The 25,300-nt window shown below is 37.7% G+C and overlaps 1 protein-coding gene and 1 long non-coding RNA gene across 8 annotated transcripts in view; both read left to right on the forward strand.

The window, feature by feature from the left end:
• The first annotated feature begins 8,049 nt into the window (after positions 1-8,049).
• Positions 8,050-8,975, forward strand: LOC144981397 (uncharacterized). The gene is made up of 3 exons (XR_013647059.1): positions 8,050-8,175; positions 8,366-8,439; positions 8,840-8,975. It is a non-coding gene; the product is annotated as an uncharacterized LOC144981397 (long non-coding RNA).
• A 1,127-nt stretch (positions 8,976-10,102) lies between these two features.
• igsf9ba (immunoglobulin superfamily, member 9Ba) overlaps positions 10,103-25,300 on the forward strand; it is an 86,348-nt gene continuing 71,150 nt past the window's right edge. For all 7 annotated transcript variants that reach the window (XR_013647055.1, XR_013647056.1, XR_013647057.1 and 4 more), the window contains exon 1: positions 10,103-10,381. Coding sequence is in view for 4 of the 7 variants with exons in the window: in XM_023961469.2 (XP_023817237.1) it covers positions 10,318-10,381 (64 nt within the window). In the remaining 3 variants the exon portion in view is untranslated. The remainder of the gene's footprint in view (positions 10,382-25,300) is intronic.

The raw sequence follows: 25,300 nt of genomic DNA on the forward strand, positions 1-25,300 counted from the left end.
TAAGGGAGGTAAAAAGGGGCGGGGTTGCAGCTCGCCAGTCCCTTCCATAACACAGGAAAACAACACAGGTGTTTTGATTTTGGGTAAAAACAGCAGAATCATTATAAAAAGACCACTGGGAAATCAGCTAAAAATAAGATCGAAGTTGGTCTAATATGCAGAGGGTGCAAAGTTTGCTTACACTATCCTTCACCATCTAAATGGAAAAGGAAGCTGTAGTTGGAGACCCAGAAGGACATCAATGCTGAAACAAAGAAAACAAGACTTTGCCAAAAGAGATTTGACCAAACCACTTTTCCCCTAGAAGCTGGACAGAGCATTGGACCTCCAGAACACTGATTTTGACTGAAAAGCTTAAAATCCATTGTCTGTCTTTTATTATGATGTCCGCAAGTCATTGCTGTTGATCTATCCCTTTTTTTGAATTCCTTATTGGCTAATAATCTGTGTGTGAGAGAGAAAAAAGCTAATAAAACCCTCTTACTCACTTTGTTGCAGCTAATATTAGTCCACTTCTGAAGCAAGACATCTTCCTCTCTTTTTTTAATATTTCTTCTGGTTGCTGCTCTTCCGCTTGTGCCTTAATTTAAGTATGTCTAAGATGCAGTCTGTACTTAAATCTGGGCAGATTCCTCAGGCTATGTGGTGTTTGATTTTTATTCTGCATATTGCAGTCTGCAGCTGACACACATTTGGCTACAGCTTTGAAAAGCTGTAAGGCTCCTCAGAACAGGAGAGGGACTTAGAGTAGCAGCTTGAGGTTCAGATAAGGAAGGAGCTCAAATTCCCAGACCTGGCAATCAGATGGAAACAGCTAACAAATGAACAGAAATGGGAGGTTAAGGTTTTATATCATGTTAGATATACCCAAAGGACTTCCTTCAACTTACTCCCGTACAAACAGAAAAGTAGAGTACAGAAAAAGACAGAGGGATAGAGTGCAAAAGTAGTTTTCTATAAATCTCTTATCACTCCTCTCGTGTAGTGGGTTTTCAACATCTTTTGTCTTATTTTCTCTCTCTGTTTAGTAGGGTTTATACCAGGGGTGTATATTGGCAAGAGTCTGGTGATATGATACATATCGTGATACGCATCTCACGATGCCTATCGTGATGTTGTACCAAAACAATTTTCAGTATTTTTTTTTAGGATTATGACTTTATGACCTGAATATGAATATGCCTTTCATTGTAATAAAATGGTAACATTTAATGATCACAATGTTAAGTACTGCAGTTTTATCTCATATAGGCCTACATGTTGCTTTTACCCAAGCAAATTCATAATGCTTTTCTTTTGGTAACTTAAAATATATTTGTTATTAAAGGGAACAGTCAGATCTGCCTGCTCTTCAAAACAACATATTTTTCAGTATAAGAAAAGAAAAACATAGAATGTATGTGCCTTAACCAATAAGGTTCTGAAAGTGTGATTGAGGAAATAAAGTGCTGATCATTTCAAACATGGTAAAATGTAGCTTCTCCAGTACTATTAAATGGATCAGGAGCCTGAAAGGCATTTGAATGGGTGCTTTAAAAATAAATAAAAACTAAAAATAGCCAATTCCCTCCCAAAAAATTAAAGTGTGATAAGTTACTACATTGCTTTATTTACGTGACAGTCTGCACTGCAGGGCAGCATCCCACACATATTTCACCAGCCTTTTTTCAGAGCGTTGTTCACATCTCTCTGATTCATCAAGTCGCTGAAATAAAATCCATTACTGTGAAGTTCTGTAAAACTTTCGCCCACTTTGCCAATGGCATTTTGACTGGGGCTCCGTGCATGATCCGCTGCGCAGCTGCACTGCTTCAGTCATCCTCATCTGAGCCTGCCACAAAGCCCCGCAATCTGGCTGCAACGTGGCACAGAGTTTTGGCTTGTTACCCATCCCAAGTAAAAACTAAGTTGTACATGTCTTAGACAGTGCAAGGCTGACTGAACATTTAACACAAGCTGGTTCTCGCGACATCTTGTTGGTCTGGTGCGGTGTGGAGCTGGTCAAAGAATCTCAGTGTGGTGTGCTTCAAACTAGCAGTCAGGGGTTTAAGTGGAAAACAAGAGTCAGATGCTGAAGGAGGCATACAAATTATAAAATAAATATCGTCTTGACTTATTATCTTAATAATATCAAATCGGAACAAGTATAGCCAAATGAAATATGGCGATGTATTGTCAAATCAATCTTCCCCCTAATCTAATGATGTTTTTAAAAGCTAACTTAAAACCCATTTTTTAATCAAGCTTTCCAGTCACACTGAATGGGCCTCTGGCTGGCTGCCTGTATTTTATAATTTTATGTTTTTTTAACTGTGCTGTATTTTAGGTTATTTTAATGTTATTTTTACATATTTTTATGTTGTTTTATTTTTTTGTCTGTAAGCACTTTGCGACTGCTGTCTGGGAAAGGTGCTCTATAGATAAACTTAATTACTTACTTTTAAGCAATACAGATATCAAAATTGGGGACTGACAAAGACGTTTTGGTGGTCAATAAACAAAATGAGTGACAAAAGTGACAAAAGTCATTCAATGTTGATTGTTGATGCTGATAGTCTGTACATTTTCTGCAATACATTTGATAAAAGAGATCTAAAAATTAAAAAGCAATTAAAGACAAGTCAAAAAGAGAAAATTACTTAAGTGCATATCCTTTTTTTCTGTATGTTCCAATAAAAAATTGAGAAATGAAGACTTAATATAGTGAAAAAAGTAACCAGGGACTTTTTAAAACATTTCAAAAGTCACTAACAGGCATCCCCACAAAATCTTTTTTTTTTCCCTAATTAAATGATTCAGATGAGTCAAAGAGATGAATGCTTGCTACAGCCCACCAAATCTTTATATGCTTGTGAGTGATTGGTGCCTCGTTCAAAACAACTTGACATACAGGTTTCCTTACTGACAGAAACATTTTGTCTCCCAGAAACTGAAAAAATGCTTTCCCGTTTTGATGGCATATTTTTGTCATAATGATATCACTGATTTAAAAATAGCAACAATGAGTTTGTTTGGATCAAATGAAATGGATGTTGCTTCATCTGATCTCTTTGTTTGGAAACTTCTCCAAAACACCTGACATTGTCTATTTAAAGGTTTTAAAAACCTCAATGAGCTATACCTCTGTTGCATGTTTTGGTATAATTGCACTTTCTTGTCAGCCCTTTGCTCAAAAAGCCTGTGTGCAACATTATCTGTCAGCCTTTTTTTGGAAGCAAAGTTTCTGACTCTGCAGTGAGCACATTTACTTTGCCTATAAAGTAAACACTGATATTATCAATCAGGAGTTTTAATCCTTCTACAGTATTAAGAGCCAGGGTATCTGTAGCTGCAGTGCAATTAAACATTCAGGAACAGGCTGTTCTAATCAAAGTACAAAATCAGATGCATTCAAAAACTGTCAGTGTTTGCTGCTAAAAAAAATAGTAACTCAATACATTCACTAAAGCATGTTGAGCTGCATCCTTCTATGAAGACGAGAGCTTTTGGTCTCTGTTTGTCTATTACAAGAGGGGAAATTTAGGGATTATCAAGTACAGAGATTGTGCAGACACTGCCTCTATAGCAGTTTACACTGTGGTATTTATGGATTTCACAAATGAGCCATAAACTGATGTGATGCGCGGAAGGAAATAGATTTTAGTATGAGCACTTACTGTAATTTTGGACAAATTTTTGCTGGTACCAGAGTTGCAAATGTTTTAACTTGTTTATGATGGATTATTTGTGAAGACTTATAGTCTATACCCCAATTCACATACTGTATGAACAGAACCTGTTTTATATTAGTATCACTATGAAATAATGAAGGTAGAAAATTCAAAATGTTTGCAGGTCTTAATGAATTGCTAAACCGTAAACATTACATTTTTAAAAACTCTGCCATTGATAGAAAGCTGCTGCAGATTTAACATAAATTCAGACGAAGCCTGTCTTGTATGGACGTCCATTAAAAAAACTGGCTTTAAAGAGCTGTTGCTAGAAAAAGAGACTTATTTCCACAAGTGGCATGTCCCCTTTAATGGCTGGTTAAAAACACAAAGTTTTTTTGTTATTAAACACAAAACTTTGAAAACACCCTTCCTTTTCTGTTCACTAACCTGTAGGAACATTCACTTTGAAGATACCACACTGATGAACTTATGATTTCATAATAAACTACAATGTTTATCCAATGTTGTTGCAGCTTACATTTTGTGGTCATGAAAAACAATATTTCATGAACAAAATAAACCAGTTTACCCAATGCTGAGAGAGGGATATGAGCCAGTCTCTTTTCTATGTGGACTGGTATTAAAAATGTGTTTAAAAAAGGTCTGTGGATAGTTCTGCAAGTTAAGGATATTTGGACCAAGTGTAAAGAAGTACTGATGTGCAGTCAAATGCTCAACCATGGAGCTATACTACCACACAGATAAATGCTCCAAAAAAAGCTACCTGGCAGCACATGGTAGTATATGAGACAAGCTAGGAAACTTCAAGTTAGTAGATTAAAAAAGACAACTGGTCTTTGGTTTGCCTGAATCGTTAATGGAATCTAAGAATATATGCAGTCAGTGAAAATATGTGGAAAACTAAATTTGTGCCATTTTGTTATTGGTAAGAGGCTTTTTTTAAATCAACTCTTTGAAGTGCATTGTCTATTGGTTCAGTGATCTTAAATTGTGTTTACTGTGAGCTCAACGCCTTTCTTGGAGTTCTACACAACATAAGTGGCATGCCATATCACTTCAAAATAGTAGATTCAAAAAGAATTCCAGTGTTTGGTTAGCCTGAATGATGAATTGAATCATAGAATAAAAATAGTAAGTGGAAAGCTGGTACGGTTAATTTTGCGTGGTTTATGTTTTGGGTCAGATGCTTTTTTAATCAACACCCTGGAGTTTGCAGTTCATTGGTTTAGGGAAAATTTGCTGTGATGATGGAGTAACAAGTAAATGCTTTGCTTCCAAGATAAGGGGGAACCCAGATTTGAACTGGGGACCTCTTTATCTGCATTAAAAGGCTGTACCACTGAGCTATACCCCCAATGTCTTTTATCAGAAAAACTGAAGCTCAATGGCTATCTTGGAGTTCTGCACAAGTGGCATTCTATGTTATTTCAAGTTGGTGGATTCAAAAGAATTCTGCTATTTGGTTGGGTTGAATTCTGAATCGAGATATAGAATTTATAAAGTAAGTGGAAAACTGGTACACCTGATATTGTATTGTTTATGTTTCTTGCTAGAGACTTTATCAAATCAGCACCTTGGAGGTTCTAATGTGTTGGTTTAGTGAATTTGCCTGTGATGATGGAGTCACAAGTAAATGCTGAGCTTCCAAGAAAAGGGGGCATCCTGGTTTGAGCTGGAGACCTCTTGATCTGCAGTCAAGTGCTTGACCACAGAGCTATACCCTCACACAGTTTTAAGTGCCAAAATACTGGACCTCAATGCCTATCTTGCAGTTTTACACAATAAGTGGCATTCTATATTATTCCAAGTTAGTGGATTCAAAAACAATTCTGGTCTTTGGTTGGGCTGAATCATGAATCAAATCGTAGAATTTATAAAGTATCAGTAAGCGGAAAACAGGTAGACCTCATATTGTGCATTTTATGTTTCTGGTTGAGACTTTATCAAATCAGCACCTTGGAGGTTCTAATGTATTAGTTTAGTGAATTTTAACTGTGCTGATGGATTAACATGTAAATGCTGAGCTACCATGATTAATTAATTAATTAAGTGACAGAATAAGCGGTGTTGAGGAAGAAAAAGAAGTTTGGCGGATTGCTTTTTCTTTTTAATTTTGAGTCAACAAATGCAGCTTCGTTTTAAAAATGAAAAAGCATTTCTGGTATTGACTCTTATTTTTAATTATGCTACACAAATGCTTGCATAGAATGTTCTCAATAAGGGGACTCGCAAAAATGGCGACTCTTATCTTGGAGTCCTACATAACATAAGTGTCTGGCTATTTCATTTCAAGTTAGTAGATTTTAAAAGAATTCTTATCTTTGGTTGGCTTGAATTAAATAATCAAATCTTAGCATATATAAAGACAGTGGTAAGGCACACATGTAGTTTATGTTTCTGGTCAGAGGCTTCTTTAAATCAACATCTTGAAGTTTGTAGTGTATCGGTTCAGTGAAATTTAACAGCGATAACTGAGATCTTAACATGTAAAATCTAAATGTTCATGACAAGGGGGCACACAGTTTTGAACTGGGGATTTCTCAATCTGCAGTGAAAGGATCTACCACTGATCTTTGACTTGATTCCTAACTGAGTTCATTTTAACTCAAACCTGACCAGAATGACAATATAGAGAAACTGAATGCCTGCATCAGAGACATCAAGACCTGGATGACAATTAATTACCTCCTCTTGAACTAGGAGACGAGTGGGAATGCTTCCAGAGTCCAGTTGGCTCATCCGTGCTCCTGTACCTGACCGTGTACCTCGTCTCTGGCTCACCTCTACTACTTCTTCTACACCTGGCTGTGGATCCTACTTCTGGCTCATCTCTGCTCTGTACCTGGCCGTGTACCTCGTCTCTGCTCCTGCTCTGACACCTGGCTGTGGATCCTGTCTCCGGCTCGACTCGCGCCCCTGACTGTACACCCAACTCCATCTGGATGAAGCTCGTCTGCTGGACTTTATATATGTAGTTGTAGAGTTAGATAAGTTAATCCTTCTCCAAGAGTTCTGGTAAATCGCCTGTCCGTCCTGGGGGAGGATCCCTCCTTCATGTGGGCACCCCTGAGGTTTCTTCGTTTTTTCCGGAATCCGTTTTTTTAGGAGTTTTTCCTTACCGCGAAGGGGAGTCTAAGGGTAGGGATGCCAGTATAGCTTAGTCAGTTTGTTAGTTCATTTTAGTGTTTTCCTATTGAACTCTATGTATTCATGATCCTTTTGAGTTCATGTTTCACTTTTTCAATTACCGATACGAAGCCCATCGAGATGACTGTTGTTGTGAATTTGGGATATACAAATAAAATTGAATTGAATTAATCGATCAGTCGTTACACTGCTAACATATATGTACAGTACATACTGTACAGGGCTGCCGGAGCCTATCCTGGCCAGCTGCACCACGTCACTGAGCTTTCCTCACAAGGCCCCCAGTTCAAGTCTAGGCTGGGGGACCTGAAACAGAACAACAACAGGGGACCTTTATGTGTGGAGTTTGCATGTTCTCCCCGTGCATGCATGGGTTTTTTTCCTGGGACTTCAGCTTCCTCCCACCATCCAAAAACATACTTCATGGGTTAATTGGTTACTCTAAATTGTCCCTAGGTGTGCACGATATCTTTCTCTCTATCTATCTATCTATCTATCTGTCTGTCTGTCTGTCTGTCTGTCTGTCTGTCTGTCTGTCTGTCTGTCTGTCTGTCTGTCTGTCTGTCTGTCTGTCTGTCTGTCTGTCTGTCTGTCTGTCTGTCTGTCTGTCTGTCTGTCTGTCTATCTATCTATGTATTAGGATGAAAAGGTTTTTGGAATTCCAGCCCAATTGAAGCTGAGTTTAACTAAACCTATCTAAATATTTAAGTATTTTCAGCAAGACTGAACTTGTTAATGAATAGAAACTGCCGAGCTTTAAAAAGATACACTCTGATTTGAGACATAGATGTCTTAACAGGATAGGGAAGGAGTCAGACAAACGTCAGGTAAGATTATAAGACTTGAGTGGTGAATCACACATACGTTTGTACTCCTGTAAAGCAGCAGCAGGCGGTGCAAACGCTCTTTTTTGGGTGAGATCTAAGCATGGCCGGCCCTCCCTATACGCGAATTACGCAGCCGCGTAGGGCCCCCGTCACCACCAGGGCCCCGAAGTGGCGACAAAAATAATATAAAAAAGACCCAAATCTGGCAACCCATTTCATAGAACCTCCGTACCAAGGTGCGCTCTGAATGTTGTGCAAAAGAAAGTTGCCTGCACTTTGATGATCCCCCCTGTCAGCACACCTGAACCAATCTGGCAACCCAAATAATGACGTTACACCACTCTTAGCAACGATTGGTCAACATATTTGCATCTGAGCCTGGCACAGTGTGCATTTACGAGAGGAGTTTGTATCAATAAAGTTGGGGAAAAGAAAAAAACAAGCACATTTTGTCACGCTGATCAAAGCGACAACAAGAGAACTTCATGCCACAGAAAAAGACGAAGAACTTCAACACCAATCAAAAGGTAAGTTTGGAAGATGTTGGGGCCGTATTTTTTACATTATCCAGTCTTTCTGTGCAGCTGCGCAATTTTTACGTAAGATACTAATTGATCCGAGGTGAAGTTTCCACACATAACGACCCCGTTTGTCGTAATTTCCAATGGAAAACTCGAAACTAATTCTGATTCAGTTTCTTCTTCTGCTCTCAAAAAGTATCAAAAATATTGGAGGTTGTGCAGCGTCGACATCCCAAGATGATCCTGACTTCACTGAAGATGTCATCTCAGGTAATTTTAAAAGCATGTAAAGTAATTAAAAAAACAGTGTCTGCATAACCCCTTTTTCATAAACAGAAGCTCAAAAGTATGGTGCCCAAACTGTTCATAATTAAATTAATAAATATGATCTCATGCAAATACACAACCAATAAATCTCTTATTAATATATAAAAAGATCATGAAATTGTGAAAAACCTGTACACAGATTTTAAATGAGCCACTAAACTATTATTAATATTCTGCTATAGATATTTTATTAACTTTATCATTGATAATTGTATAATAATAATTCTTGTTTTTTAGCTGCAGAAGAAACTGCTGTCACCACTTCTACTGTTGAAAGGGAAACATTTGACTGTTTTACTTTTCACTGTTTGCTTTTATTGAAGTTCTGTCTCTTATGTTCCAGAGGCTCCAAGAGAGGCGTGTATGAAAGAGGAGCCTACTGGATCCAAAATCCCACCTACCGGTACCTCAAATCCAGTTGGTCCAGATGAATGACCAACCACAGTCTCTGATCCAGTAAGAATGGATTTGGTGCAGAGAGGTCCTTTTCAGACTGATAAAGACTCTGACTTTCCAAAATCCCCTCATTGAGCTGTTGTGTTCTTTATGTTGGATTGTTTTATCGTTATTTGATTTTCTATTAAGTTGCTGTTTTTAATTATTTGGAGTTTTGTGAATGTCATTTGTTGAGGACCTAATGTTACATTAAAAATATATATCTATTTATATATACATTTGTCATTCCTTTTTTTCTTTGCATTTAAAATTTGTTTGGCACCACTTAATGTGCATCCAACATGCAGTTAATATACTGTATTCAATTCTTCGGCAGCAAAAATAATTCAAAAATGTATTAATAGACAGATCTCATTTATATTACAACAACAGTTGCGTTTTTTTGGTGCTGCTGACCAGTTAGAGGGCCCACAAATTAAATTTCGCTTAGGGCCCCCAGAAGACCAGGGCCGGCCCTGGATCTAAGCTAGTGTGAAGCAGCCAAAGGCGCACAGGCGTTATGGATCCTCTGTGGTCATGCGTGGATGAAGCAGAGGGAAATGATCTGTGGCAGCCTTATCAGCTCCAGCCATGTGTGCGCAGTGGGCAGCTCGGCGGAGCTGCAGTTCCTCGCGGCCGTCGAGGAAAAGCAGGCAAACCGAATTTAACGCCGCCACACCCATCACATGCGGCCGGACGCGGCGGAAATCGCAGCGTTTTCCAGTCGGGGGACACGACAGCAGCCGAACGGCTGTGATGTGGCTGAGCCGCGGATGAGTCAGACACACCTCCACCAGCGTTCCCCTTTCACATTCCTAATAAACCCAGAGAAAAAAACAACAACGAGGAGATGCTGATGAAGACTTTACAAAAAAGGGATGCATGGATGATGGGCGGTTATGGTGCACGTGGGGGCAGTTTCAGAGCGGTGTTTAAAGATGTGGACACGGCTCCCTATCAATGCGCATGATACTGCGGTTCCACTACTACGGCACGCTCCAACTCACCTTGAATCGGCGCACGGCAGTTCAGCTGTCATTCGGGTGCGGGGCGTACAGAGAGCCAATACACGCCCCAAAGCCTCAATCAGCAGCCAATCCAATGACAGCAGAGGCGGACCTGTGGCTGCATTCTCACACTTGGTTTCACTATGCGCTCGTAAAACGGCTCCGTCTACTACAAACGCAACGGTGCAGGTGCTCTGTCTCGTCGGGAGAGGATGCGGATGGAAGGACGGGGGAGGGAAGGGATGAAGGGAAACGCCACGAGGGAAGAATATAGGATATGAAGAAGGGCTTTTGTTGAGACCGTGAGGTGCAAGGTCGAATATGAGAGATTGGTTGAACGGGGCACTTTGTGTGGTAATAGCTGGTCGGCAATAGTACTATGATTTGGTATGTGGCCACTCTGATAGCAAGTGTATTCAGCACCAGAGGAACGGCCGCTCAAGGTGAGTTGAAGTGCAATATATGTTAAGCGTCTGGAAGCGGGTGATCTGTGCCGTGCGCGCGCGGTGCTGCTTTTTGTCATCGCCGGATATGTTTGGATGCTTGCTCATATGAACTGCAGGGTACAAAAAAAAACCTTAATGCATATGTGTGACGTGAAAGTTCAGCCCTGGTGTGGTAGCATCATGGAGAAAACTGTCTCATGATATCTAAAATGGGGAAGAAAAAAAATCTGCCATTGCAATTATGGAAAGAAAAAAACCATACCATATCATAGATCATGACAAAGATTGGCAGTGCTGACAGATAGGTGGATGCGTGTGAGATCTGTGATGTGCATTTGAGTGAGCAAATGGGATGAGTGCGTCCTCGCTGCCGACGGGGAAATGTGTGCGTTTATTTATTTATTTATTTTTAATCATGGCAAGCGGTCCCATTTGAGTTCTGGAGAGAGGGGTGTGACCGTCTCAGTGATCAGAATGGAAAATTGGCTAAATGATGCATCGCATGCCAGCTGATTTAAAAAGAAGAAGACAGAACCCACTGGTGCCTGCATGTGATCGAAATGCTGAATTTGGCACGGCGCATGGCCGGGTCACAGCGTTGAGCGTGATGCGCTCTACACATCCAGGCCGCAGGTTGCCTTGTGCTGATCATGGAGGTTCACAAAATATTCATTCTTGCAGTGAAAACTGCATATTGTCCATTTTGCCATATTTTTTTGCACTCTGTATTGACCCATGTACTCACTTAACCTTGCTTTTCCACTTGCGTCCAGATGAGGGAGACATGTGCCAAGCCGTCGCTTGGTAACTGATCCCAATGACCCCTCATACCCAGACTGAACTGGTCTGTTCACAGATCTTACTCCTTCTAAGATGCCCTAGGTCAGTAGGATAACCACAACAGAAATATCATTGATTTTAGGGACAGATCTCAAGGCAATCATGCAAATGGGGGTTTCAGTACACTGATAGCGCTTTACGTTTTAAACACCCTTATTCAGTAACAAATCAGCACCTTGTAAATCAGTAAATAGAGGTGGGAGTTATTATCTTACCAGATAAAATATTTTTGTCACCAGCTGACATATTGTTTGTAGCTGCTCTTTTATTGAGGATACTATACTTCAAATATAATGGCACTTCAAAGACCTGGTTCAATTAAAATGGTGTTTCTGGTGTTCTCAACATGTTCTTTTAGCATTAAGAAAATTAAGATTTAAACTGTGTTTCTGAGTATTTCTTTATTCAAATTTGCCATTTTTGTTGCACCAGTAATGTTAGGTTGGGGCTGTGAGGGACTGTAATTGCTTGAAAGCGTGTAAACAAAGGGATGATGGGAAATAAAAGCAGGGTCACTCTGCACCAGTACCCCCACCCACAACTCGGCGAAACATTTCTAATGAATTACTGGCCTTTGCTCAACTGTGGCTGGGTTAGGCTCTGGCAGTGACCCCGTAAGGGATACAACGGGCTCAGAAAATGGATGGATGGATAGTTCCGCTCTGCAGAAACTATGTCCTAGAAAATGACACAGGTTTTTATGATTTTGGCTGAAAATAACATAGTCCGAATTAGGACCACTGGGAATGATTTTAGAATAGATCAAAAGAGGATTGGAGTGGGACTTGAAATGTTTTAAAAAATACATAGCCAGCAATGTTAAACTTGGCACCCCAGTGTGAATTTTTAGTTGCTCACAGCTGATTAGCTCAGTTAAGCACCTGCTGTCAACCCATATTAAACCTTTTTCTTCTTCAGAAAAACTGCTTTAAATAGTTCTCTAGATCTAAAATGTGCTCTTCTGTAGAAAAGGGACTATATCTGACCTCACAGCTAAACTATTTTGTAGCAAGTTTTAAGGTTTGTTTCATTATTTTCTGGGGCTACTGGTCAGATTCTTTATTGCCACAATTTGCTCTAAAATAAGAAAAAGAAGAGAGCAAGCTTAGGTCAAGGCAGCTGAGCTGAAACCTGGCCCCCTGCATTAAAGGGAAGTCTGCTGCATGTGTGCACTTTGCTCTGTGTTAGGCATAAATGTAAAAAAACACATGTTTAAATTTTCCTAGAAACATTTCAAAAACTGTTCAACCAATTTTGGCACATATCATGCTCCTCTCAATGCATCAAGAGGCAAACTTATATCAAAAGCAGTTTTTATTAGTCATGAAGCAGTGCTAATGAGGCTCTTTTTTTCTAAAACCAAATTCAACTTGTGTGTGTCACTGGAGCAGCACAATATGACAGATTCTACTTCTCTGTTAGAGTAAATTATTCTGTGAAATCGTAAAATGAGAACGCTGTTCAGTTGAGAATGTAAAGCAGACAAGTGGAAGAACATGGCTTGGAATAGAATGTTATTTTTTCAGATTAATCATGGGTGTTCTCAGCATTTAAAAGCAATGTAGACTATGAATGTTGGAGATAGGAAAAGCCCATAATAAAACACGGCTATGATTTTTTATAATCTATGTATACAATGTAGGGTTAAGTACCACACCAAGATGAATAGACATATTTTCCCCCATTTTCCCTATTTAAAAAACCTAAAAGACAGGAAACTACCCTGGATTGTGTTTTTGTGATACATTGAAAGAACATTTGATCTAAATTGGTGAGAGCAGGGTATATTTTTATTAAAAATTTCATGCCTAGAGGTTTATGCAGTGACTAATTCAATATTTACAAAAACGTATCCATGCTTAAAGTGTGAGTGGCTATCAGGTATCTGTCTCAGGGGCTGTCTGAGTATTGCAGAACCAAAACAATTGTGTTTTGTCTCCTGGTCTATCCTCTTACTTTTTTGCTGTGCTTGAAAGGCCAATGTTGGTTTAAACTGATTACAGCTGTAGCTAGCTACTGGATTCAGACCTCCAGCTGGATGATTAGTGCACCTCTACAAAAAAGTGCAAAGAAGATACATCTGTTTTTTTTAAATACACTATCACCTTATTCAGAGCTTTTCTTTTCAACTGCTTTTGATGTTAGAATCGAAATGTTTAGCGTTTTTCTTGCGATCATGTCTTTTAGTTGTAACAAAGATCCCTTTTCTAAGGAACCGTGTCAATGCATGCTTACACACAGTGAGCAAGGGATGCAGTATCAGCTGAGTTACAGTAGAGTCGCTGGCAAGAACAGTGCTTTCTGCTGTGCTGACTCGCTCGGGCACACAGTTGCCTCTGCAACGACTACTGTCGGCATTGAGGCACGTCTGCTCTACATTAACATTAAACCCCCATTTCAGCTCTTTACTTACACAACCCACCAGTAACATCTGAGGTGTGTCAGTCCTCCCTTGAGTGGGAAGTATGAAAAAAGCTAAAGGGATAGTGAGAACAGCAGAACATACAATTGTAATGTACAGTTCTATTATCCCCACGCTAATGGCTCCATGAATGCACACTTTCCTTTCAGTCCTTGCACATTCTAGTCGAGATGAGGTAAAACAGACAAGGCCATTTAGACAGTTGTAGTTTCTCTATCATAGAGGAATAAGAGGGCCTGGAATGTCCTTTGCAATGATAGGTTGTATGCTGTTTCTTGCTTAGTTGATATTTTGCTGAGTACTTTGTAAATTAAAACAATTAATAAACAATTTAGATTTTACGTAAGCTAGCTGGTCGGATTTAATTCAGGTAAATTAGGAAAGGAAAGTCCAGAGGACCCAGTTTGAATTGTGTATTGGTGGTGTTAACACATCAGAGTTCATTTGCAAGGAAACTTCTTTTTCATCTACCTGGGTTTGGTTGCTTCGTGGGATTGCCTTCTTATAGTTAGGAATTCAGGAAAATTAGCATGACATTTTGCTTTTTACACTGTTATTTGACCATGCTTACATAGCTTATTTCAGTGTGTTCTATCTGTTAAAAAAACACAAATATCTTAAGAGCAAATTGCTCTTTGCTTTCATAAACCATGTCTCTCTGTGATAAATGCCTGCCTGAAAGATGAGCCATAAGAATACCTCCTTAGTAGAATCTACAGTGGATTCTGTCTCATGTTTGTTGTGGGATTCATTGATTAGCAAGGTAGAACGGTTTAAGCTACATTCACACTGCCCTTGGCAACGCGCGTTCATGCTACAGCTACCAAAGAAAAGTCAATGTAAACGCGTATAAACACTTGTTTATATGCTCTTTTGGGTTTTTGCATATATGCAAAAACCCAAAAGAGCTAAAGCTCTGCAAAGTTTCACAACCATTTTCTGGCTCTATGTACAAAACTCTTGCCGTTGAAAGTTAAACCAGGATGCACTTTGACCAATCAAGGATTCGTACTATACCAAGCCTCCTCGAACTGTAGGTGGTGGACATGGGCTAGTAAATTGTAGAAAAAGAAGAAGCCCCCCCTGCCTGTCCAGTGTGAACACCGTGGCCTAAAGGCATGTTCAAGAACCCATATTTAGTGCGTTCTTACTCACATGCCTGGTGTGAACATAGCTTTGGAGTTATAAAAGAATCACTCATAAGTATTTCATAATACCATCCCCAGTCTCACCATCTGTAAAAATTGAACCTAAATATTACAAAAACACAACAAGGCACACATTACCTGTGATTTTCTCAGCACAGCATCAGTTACTGTTATTTTCAAGGGCTATAAGTCATTCCCCATAGTATAACAAAAAGCTATGTAGTGTTAATAGGTGTGATCTTTTACTGAAGCTCATGTTTTGTCAGGCAATAATAAGAGTGATTACTATTTGTGTATAAAATTACTATTTGTGATTACTATATTTGTGCAAAAATACTCCCAGTAACATCAATTTTAAAGTGTTTTTTTGATTATGTTATTTCTTAACACTCTACAAATGAATCCTTTACAAAAGTACTTGTCTAGTTTACCTTCAATCAAAATTTTCTTGACATTCACAGACAGGTTGACGCATGAGCAGTTAGTCAAAGTAATTGGACATTAAAAGACATTGTTTGCGACCAAGTACCCATGGGGGTGCGCAGCATATGGTTACAGAAAATCTGAGGTTAGTTAAACAAGCTGTGTGTTGGCAACCAATCAAACAAAAGCAAGAGGGATTCTAGCAGCAAAGTGGTAGTAAATACAAGTCATTGGGAAAAGCAGAGAAATGGTACTGTTAAATGTCTATTTTTGGCTGAAGGAAGTGACTACAGAAAGATTAATGTTTTAGGTTCAATGCCAGAGATTTGTGATTTTAAGGAGTTTGTTGGGCTGGCTTTTTTATTGTATTCTTTCTTCCTTGATGAATCCTTCCTCATGGGCTGACACCAATGCTACTGAAAGAAATAGATCTAGTGGCAAAAAAAAAAAAAGATTCACTCGCATATCTGTCCTTCTCCTCGGAGCTGATGAAGTATCCCTCTTTTTTGAATCTGGTTCATAAATTTGTTCTTTTAAATTATTCAGTCTTGGTTCTATGTGGATGCTGAAACTGACTGGGGGCTTTTAGATGAAAGTTTCCAATGTTATAATAAAATGTAAAGATGACTGGTCTTTTTTAAATCTTGGCTATACTGGAACTTTGTAGTTTTATTGAAGGTTAAAATAGAAAAATCAAAGTTTTACAAAAGCAAGACAGGTCCTTAATGACTAGCTATATTTGGGAACAATCATCTAATTCAGGTTAATCTAAAAACATCAGAATATCCTTAAAATATTAAAACATTTTAACCAATTAATTTACGAAGTGATATTCATATATCAAATACAACCATTACGCATACATTGAAATATGTCAAGGCTTATTTTCATGTAATTTTGATGTTATGGCTATAAAAAAACCCAAATTCAATACCTCAAAAAATGTAAATATTACATCAGACAAATGGCAGGCTCTAAAAAACTGTCTTAATTCCCATGGTTAGTTCACATTTTGCATGGATTAATGCAGTAATGCACTGTGATATGGAAATAGGGTTACAGTACGGAAGCCCATGTTTCATTGAAAGCTCAGGTGATCTGCATTATTGGGACTGGTATTATTCATCATCCAGTTGACGATATCTAAAATAGCTTTTAGTACCTTTGACAATTTGGACAGGTGCCATGTACTGCTGCAAAATAAAATAAGCATCTCTATAAAGTTTGTCAACAGATAACATGAATTTTTTTTAGATTTTTTTGTAGATGACTGGATTAACAATGACATGCAGTGGACCAACACCAGCAGCCAACATGGCACCCCAAAGCATCAGTCATTATGGAAACTTCTTACTGGACTTCAAAAACATGGATTCTCCACTCTTCTTCCTCCATTCCGAGACCTTTATTTCTAAATGAAATGCAAAATCTTATTTGGTGAAAAAGAGAGAACATTGAGCATTAGTCCAGCTCTTTTTCACCTCATCCCATGTCAGTGGCTTCTGCCTTTGTCTTTGATTTAGTGGTTTGACAGAAGGAATGTGACATTTGTAGTCCATGCTCATCCGTGTGAGTTTGCTCTTGATGCACCAAGTTCTGCTTCAGTCCCCTCCTTACCATGCTCCTCCAAATTTTTAAATGGTGTTGATAACTTTCTTCTCTGTATCAGTTAAGTTAGCTGTCTTCCCCAATATTGGAAAGCCTACTGACCCAGACTGATAGAGCATTTAAAGACTCGGGAAACATTTGCAGATGTTTGATTGACACCATACATTTCCAACATTGATTTTTTTCCATATTCTATTTTAAAGTTTGGTTAATTGGGATGAAGCCTGTTATTTAAGCAGAAAACAACTTTCTTTTTAAACTTGGTCTGATGTTGATCTTGATCTTTATTATTCTGAGCCATAATCATGCTGAAATCAAATGAAATAAAGTCTTAAAACGTTTCAGTTGATTTTATTTAATACACACATACAGGTTTCACTTTTTGAAATGACAGACAAAAAAATAGAAAATGTTAAGCCAAATTCAAAATTTTGAAAGACTCAGTCTGACGAAAATTATGCGTTTAGTGTTTATAACATGCTCTTTGGCTTTTTTCTCATGATGGTGAACATATATATGGAAATTTAAGCTTAAAATAGCATTGTTAAGTATTTCTTGAGTCAAGTCATGGTGAATCATGAGCAGGTGAAAAAATGCCATTGGATAAAGCTTGAAGGTGTGATCTAGAAGGTACAATGGCAAGCCGCAAGCTCCCTTCTCCACTACACTCTTATGCATCCACTTGCAGAAAAATAGATCCATGTACATGTATGTTTTTCTCATCTGTGCTTGCACCAGGCTCAAAACTGTATGGCTGGATAGCTCCAATATTGCTCTGCTTTTTTGTTGCACCGGTAATGTTAGGTTGGGGTTGTGAGGGGCTGTAAGCTAGCAGGAGAGAGTGTAAAACAGATGGATGATGGGGAATGGGGCCAGTCTTACTCCTCACCAATGGTCCCACTCACAACTCAGAGGTAAATTTCTTATGAAGTCCTGCCGCTCTGCAGAAGCTATGTCCTAGAAAACAAAAAAGGTTATTTTAATTTGGCTAAAACTGCATAATCATAATTAAAAGACAAGTGGGAATGCTTTTAGAATAGATCAAAAGATGATTGGAGTGGGACTTAAAGGATGCACTCGTATAAAAGCAATACAAAGTGGATTACAAGATAAACCAGTAAATTTACTATGTAAAGGATAATAAAACCAGCTCATATTCGTGCTGTGGTTCCCTTTAGAATCCTGTGTTAACGTCCAACTTTAAATGTCAAAAAGATGAAGGTTTACTCTATCATCAGGAGGAAAGTCATAAGAAGATCTGCTGTATTTTATTATTGATTTTAATTTATCCTTTTAAATTTGAGCTTTTCTCTTACTGTATTTGCTTTGATATAGCTTATGTCCAGGTGAACTGCCAAGTTAGGTGATTTAAAAAAACAACAACTCTGATATTGAACATAAAAACTTGCACAATTAACCATTTCCACGTTTTAGAACATTTTCAGACTGTTGTTGCTTTGTAATAGAAAAACCGGTACCTAATAACACGTTGGCTAAGCTAAAGCCAGTCTATTGTAACAGGTTTCTGTGAATTTGGGCTAAATTCACATAGAACCGTCTGATTAAAATTATGAAAACTAGAACTGCTGCATTTGTTATAAGCAAATAGTCTTGTTTTTTTCTTCTTCTAAATGATGGTGTATGGATATTTGCAAAGAAAGATGCTTCTTTCACAGTGATCAGTGAAACTGATAATAATCATATTGTTACAATTTTATGTTGTTCTAGAAAATAAATATATTTTTTTACTAATCATTTAAATACTTTTGAAGATGCAGCACACGGTGATAGTCTCACATAGGACACTTTGCCAAACAAGAATGTGAAAAAAACAACTAAAAAGGAGCCTTCCTAACTTCCCAGAGCCCCATCAGATTGAAATTGTTGCCATAGCGACAAGTGCAATGCAATGATCTCATCAGTTTTGCTTGCCAAAACAAACAATGCGTTCATATCAGGCTGTATTGAGCATTAGTAGCACCTATTATGTAATCAAATTTCCCTCCATTCATTTACGGATCCATTGCTAGTTTGGTGGGAAAAAAAGTATCAATTACATGACACAACTCCCTATCAAATGCTCATCTTCCACTGATCTGACCTACATATTTAATCATAAATTATAACACACATAGAAATATAATATACCCTCTTACCAAAATTTGAACCTCTATAGAGCATTCAAATGCTAATATACTTAAAGACATAGAAAAATATGTTGTCTGAATTTTTAATAGGAATATGTTTGGAGTATAAATGCTATTTCTAAATAAAAGCTATTGTAATGTAATCGAAACATTAATTTGTGTGGAAAATAATATTATGTGATCTTAAGTATCACTACAATTAAAATTTCTGTAAGCATTAAATCAGTGCAGCAACGTTTTTGCAAATATCTTCTAAGCTAGAGTGACTAGAATTACAAGTTAACCAATTTTTTTAGTTAGTGTTTGATATCCTTATTCCTTTTAGAATGTTTTTATTAAATGATGCATTTATTAGAAAGCATAGACTGTAGTATTATTTTCCACATGGCACTATACTTGGTTTTTGCCATCTTTCTGATTTAATGATCTTTTTTTTTTTTTACTGTTTTCTGTATTTTCTGTTTCTATTTCAGCATACTTTAATCAGAGACCATACAGAAATGATTTTCTGAATCGGTTCAGCTTTTTGTTATTGTTGCTCCTTTTTAATTTCCAGCAGACAAAAAGCATGACTTTCCCACTCAAATTCATTTTTTCCCCCCTCCTTCTGATCTGTACTTCATCTCAATCGTGAGAGTAAAGCTTAGTAATGAGCTTAAGAGTGGAACTGTGCTCATGCTGTGGATGGCAGACTCAGCACTGGGCATCTGCCAGCTCTCTTTGGCGATGACCCATACTCCCCTCCCCTCTGCTTCAGTCAGTCCAGTCCCAGTGGAGTTTGCAAACAAAGCCTGCAGCATTCTGGGGAAAAATTTTTTTTTCTTTTTTCTTTTTTAATGTGGTTTTGGTATAGCCACTCAACTCACTGGGTCTGCAAACATATGTAGTCCTTTAGAATTCATCAGAAGGGAAACAGAGGGAAGCAGAATCAGTCATTTTAGGTTAAGCTTCTATTTTTCAGTTTCCTTTGTGTGTTGTGAAAATATCAACTTCGATATATATAGTAGTCATGGTAATCCTATATAGAACTGAACAATTCTAAAAGCAAACGATGAGTCATTGTTCATTTGCTACACCTGTTTTTACTCATGTTTAAAGTTTACTTTGAATAAATTAGTTAAACTCTGAATATGCTGACATACTTACAGAAAATTTATAGATGATAGATTTAATCATCTGTGGTTGAACCTTATTAATAATAATTGTTCTTATGTGACCACTATTAGGTTGTGAAAAAGGTGTAAAAACAAACAGAAGGTAATCTGTTACACAAATGCAATTCTGAATATGTTTAATGAAAAAAAATCACAGCTTTGTTTTAAACAAAAAGAAAGGTGGTGAGAGTGCATGAATATGTTTGTCCCTGCTGGAGAGTTTGAAGTAGACACTTGAAAAACTCGAAAGCTCCCAATGAAATAAAGGATTAAACCAGAGCCTGACGTGCTCCTACTGATAGTTGCAGAAAATGCACTTGCAGGGTTCAGAAGCCCTGCTCTTAAAGAGTCATCCAGTGGGTTATTTTTTTATTTTTTTGGTCTTTATATTTTCAGCATCCCAATATTTTTTCAATCTACTTATAATGCTTTAATATAAAAAGTGAATTTTGCTCCCCTCTTTGTAGACCCGTTTAACTCATTCTTAATATATTATACTACATTTACTTTTGATTTATTGAAATAATTTTCTACTTTATAACCTTTATAGCAGGGGTGGCTAACCCTGGTCCTCAAGAGCCTCGACCATGTTTGTTTTCCAGCCCTCCCTGGACTGCTTGATTCTGACAACCTAAATCAGGTGTGTGTTCAGTCAATCAGGATGTGAAATCTCTTGAGTTAGCAAGCTGGTTAGGGAGAGTTGGAAAACAGGCTGGGTTGAGGCTCTTGAGGACCCTGCTTTATAGGTTGGGTTGGCTTCAGTTTATAGAAATCTGACTGTCAGTTGTGTAAATTAGGAGTTTTGTGATCTATTTTCTCTATTTTCTACTTTATGACATCTATACAAAGGAATGAATCTAAAAGAAGCTTCAATCAGACAAGCGATACTAGTGCACTAATAGAGGTTTCTGTTGCAGAAAATTTTTCATTACATGATTAGGATCAAATATCTTATTGGTTATTATAAAAAGGAATTTTTGACTCATTTTTGCTGCACATCTGCAAGAGTGGCTCCCTCTTCACCTCTGGTAAGTCCATCTCACTCATCCCTTTTTTTTATGTTTGTCTCCTCGCTGCATGTCCAAGCAGGTGTCAGCACATCCTTTGCACCCCTGACTGAGCATTGCCTGACAGTGTTGGGAGGCTGGGACATAGTCAATCAATAATAAAAAAAAAAATAGTGATAAGATCCAGCGGCGGACATAGCAGTTCGGGGGCCCCAGACGAACAACAACATGGGGCCCTCTACAGCGGTTGGATTAATTAGTTTAATTTAGAGGTTTTTTTTTATTTCTGACTTTTATTTTATTGTATCTGTCTTCCAGCACTTTTGGAAGAATGGCAACACATTTATTTTCCTCTTTTCATCGCCCCACGGATCACTATGCTTCATTTCACCAACATTTTCCTTTGAATCATCATTTCCTCTCTGCCAGTGTTGCCAAATAGTCACGGTTTTCCAGCCTAGAAATCGTCTAAAGACCACCAGACCTAACAAAAAACCCCACCCAAAATATTAATCAGTGGTTAATTAGTAGAAAATAATACTCCATCATTTATTACTTTCTGATCTGGTTGAAAGTCCAACTTTGTCCAACACATTTTTAATGAAATTAAATCCACAATATCTGCAGGCAGTCAGAGAAAAACATGCAATAACTTTACTACCAATCACTGATGTTTTCCTCATATATTAAAAAAAGGAAAGTGAAAAACCCCACAAATATTTAAACACTACAAGATTTTTAGTTTAACTTATCAGCCTATCATGAACAAAAGTGGATATTGTTCTTGTATTGTTACTTTTCATGAATTTAGGTGAGATAAAATATAAGCAATTGTCTTTGTAAAACATAAGAAAGAGGAGTTTGAGGATAATAATTATTAAATGATTAGAACCAAACCTCTAATTTGCATTTATGGAAAAGGTTAGTGGACACATTTATTTTATGATCAGTAGGCTTTAGATCTCATGACAGCAGGTTGAGGAAGACGACAGGTGAAGCACTGCCTGTCACCCGTCTCACCAGACTGCACTTGAAATGTGTTTCAACCAGGAAGTAAAAGCTCCCGAACCGACCCCAAACCGGTCAAGATTATGTCCATCCACCAAAAGCAATTTTTGCCCACAAAGTCAGAATTAAAACCACCCCATTGAGCAGGAAACCGCCCTGTCTGGCAATGCTGCCTCTGCTCGCTAACTTGCAATCAATATTCAGCCAATTCAGTGATTGGAGTGTTTTTTCATGACAGAGTAAAATAATTATGGATGTAAAATTTACTTTAGATCTAATTTTTCTTTTTTAAGTTTTCCGCTCAGGGCCCCTAGATAGTTGGGGGCCCCAGGCAATCGCAAACCTTTGCCTAATGGTAAGTCATTTGTAGGTAAAAGAAAAACTGCTTTGTTGGAACCACCAGAAACCAAATATTAAATACTGTATTTCAGTGTACTTATAAAGCTGTTTAAAAAAAAAAGTTTGACAGATAGAAATAGTTTAAATTTAAGTTGCAATTTATCAAAAGTGCAAAATTCTATCTTTTCAGGAACATTGTGAATCTTAAAATCTGCTGTTCTGAACACTTAACATGTCCTGTGGAGACTCCTGCTGCTCCATATTAATTGGTTCAGCAAAGTCAATACACGATTCAGTATAGAAGTCCCAAGAGGTGGCTAAAAGTCAACATCGCTAAACAAACACAATGTGTTTAAAATTGATTTCTTTCTTCAATCTGGGAATCAATGGTAAACTGAAATATAAATATATTATATCTTGGGAAATGTTATCATAATCCTAAATAGGGTTACCAAATCTCTGTGGTAAACGTGTTTTTTCAAGTGTCTGCTCGTGTGTTAGTGGGTGGAGTCACGATTTAAGACAAATGCCTTTATTTAGTGTTTTCCGTAGTGAGACGGTAAAGTTCTTGTCAGCAAACCATTAGGTCATGGTTGAGATACTGAACCCCAAACTTGCTACTGGTCTTCCAAGCGATGAGTCATTCCAAATTCTTCCTACTTTAGTTTTTCTGTTGTATCAAAATAAATGCCTTCAAAATATTTGTGAACTGCTGTCTGTGCATTGAGAACAACAACAACAACAAATCGAGCCCTGCAGACACACTATGAATGAAGTTTGTATAGTTGAGTAGTTTTGTAGAGATCATGTTCTCCACCAGATGTAATAGAGGAAACTGGTGGGGGAGAATGGTTATTAACTATGAATGACACTGGCAGGAACCTAAAACTCTTGACTTCCTAAATACACAAAGAAAGCCAAGGAAAAATAAGAACACCTAAATTGAAATTATTCTGTTGTGGGTTATGTTTTGTTTTAAATTCTGAGATTAACACAACTGCAGACCCACACAAGCGTACTGCTGCACAGACTAAGGCCATTCTCTGATGTGACCTTCAGTACATGCAGGCTGGCATTCAATTACCGCCCTGTCAGTGGCCCATCCAGCCCAGTGGCTGCGCGTCCTTGAGATTCTCTCTGCAGCCCATGTCCAGTTTATATTCCATTACAGTCCCCGCATCAGTTCGGCCTTAAACCCTCCTCATGCCCTCATTGAAATGAAGCATGCATGCAAAAAATCCAAAGCTTTATAATGTCTGATTCTCCCTACTCAGAGTCTGTGCCTGCAGTGACTGACACAAACTCTGGGCTGAATCACATCAAAGCAGTTGAAAATTAGATTTGAGCTTTTTTTGCTGTAAAATATTGTTCTGGGGTTCAGGAAAAGAGGCTTAGCGAGTTTATGCTAGAAAATCTGAGACTTGCTCATCTGAAATTGCCTAAGTGAACTCAGCTGAACTCAGTTTTTATATTGTGACTCTTGGAGCTTTATAAAGTCTATCGCTGCTCTTTATTTGCCTGATTATCATCCCAAATTTGCCCAGAAGGGGCTATTTACTGTACAGATCTGCAGTCATTATCAAAAGTATGGTGTGGGCTGGGTTTTGTGTTAAGAGTCATTTTGAGCTGGTGCCACTTGAAAGCTCTTGAGGATTTAACCATGCGTGCCTGTGCTACTCTGCAGGAATGATTTGACAGCTGTTGATTGACCTCGAGCAGACATCTCTTGTTGGTTTTCAAATTTTGTTATTATTATTAATATTATCATTATTTTTTGTGTATTGGTCAGCCTAATTCTGTTGCCGCTTCTCTTTTTTTCTTTTGCACACATAACCATCTTAAAGTATGGTTTAAGGATGAATAGGATTTAGCAATTAGCCTTTTAATCAATTTATCGTTTATAAATGGTTACCACAAATGGTTATTCTTGAAATCTGGATCCCATTTTGCTATTCTGATAGAGACATTTATTCAAATTTTTCAAGATTTGAATCTTTTTTCGATTTACACAGATCTAAAAGCTGAAAATGTAAGCCTAATATAGATGTTTAAAGTTGTTTTAATTTTTTTTAACCCAAATTGTTTTTTTTATGCTAAATCCCTTCATCCAGGAATTTATTTACACTTATGTATATTTATATAATGCTAAATTAAGTAGAGTCCTGGATTAAATGGTGTGTTGTGAATTAGGGGTTAAACTACGTATTTTCAAGAATTTCTGGACGGCAAAGTTAATTGTTTTCATGCAACTTTTATGGAGCAAATCAAATTATAGAGCGACTCAAAAGCAAAATCTTTTATTTGTGTGCACAAGATCTTTAAGAAGACAAAAAACATTTTGTCACAGAAAAGCATTTTAGATTAAAATTGTTTTTTTTTTAACCTTGTGTAAAGGTAATAAATATTTGTGGAATAAATTTTTGTGTGTGTATAATAATGATTTGAACTCTAGATAGCTACTCTAAATTATATTATGAAATACAAAAGTATATTTTAGACCAAAGATTAGAAAAATCCTTTTCAGCAATGCTCTTTTTTTAAACTTTCAGCCTTTTTTTTCTTAGAGGTGAATGTTTAAACTTTTAATTGAAAAAATAATTAGTGCAGTGGTCGATAATGTAGCTAAACAATCATTACTTGAAGCCCAAGCATTCACTCTGACTGACTCTTTGTAGGGCTGTCTGTTTAATCAGTGCCAAAGTCTACAGGGGATTAGTCTGACAATGATTTAGAAAACATTTATCAGTTAAACTAAAGTAAAAGGAAACAATTAATGATTTTTGAGACATCTGATTTAAGTAGATCCACCTTAAGAGGTTT

Source organism: Oryzias latipes, chromosome 13, assembly GCF_053564925.1.
Source record: "Oryzias latipes strain Hd-rR chromosome 13, Olatipes_Hd-rR_3.1".
Classification (NCBI taxonomy): domain Eukaryota; kingdom Metazoa; phylum Chordata; class Actinopteri; order Beloniformes; family Adrianichthyidae; genus Oryzias; species Oryzias latipes.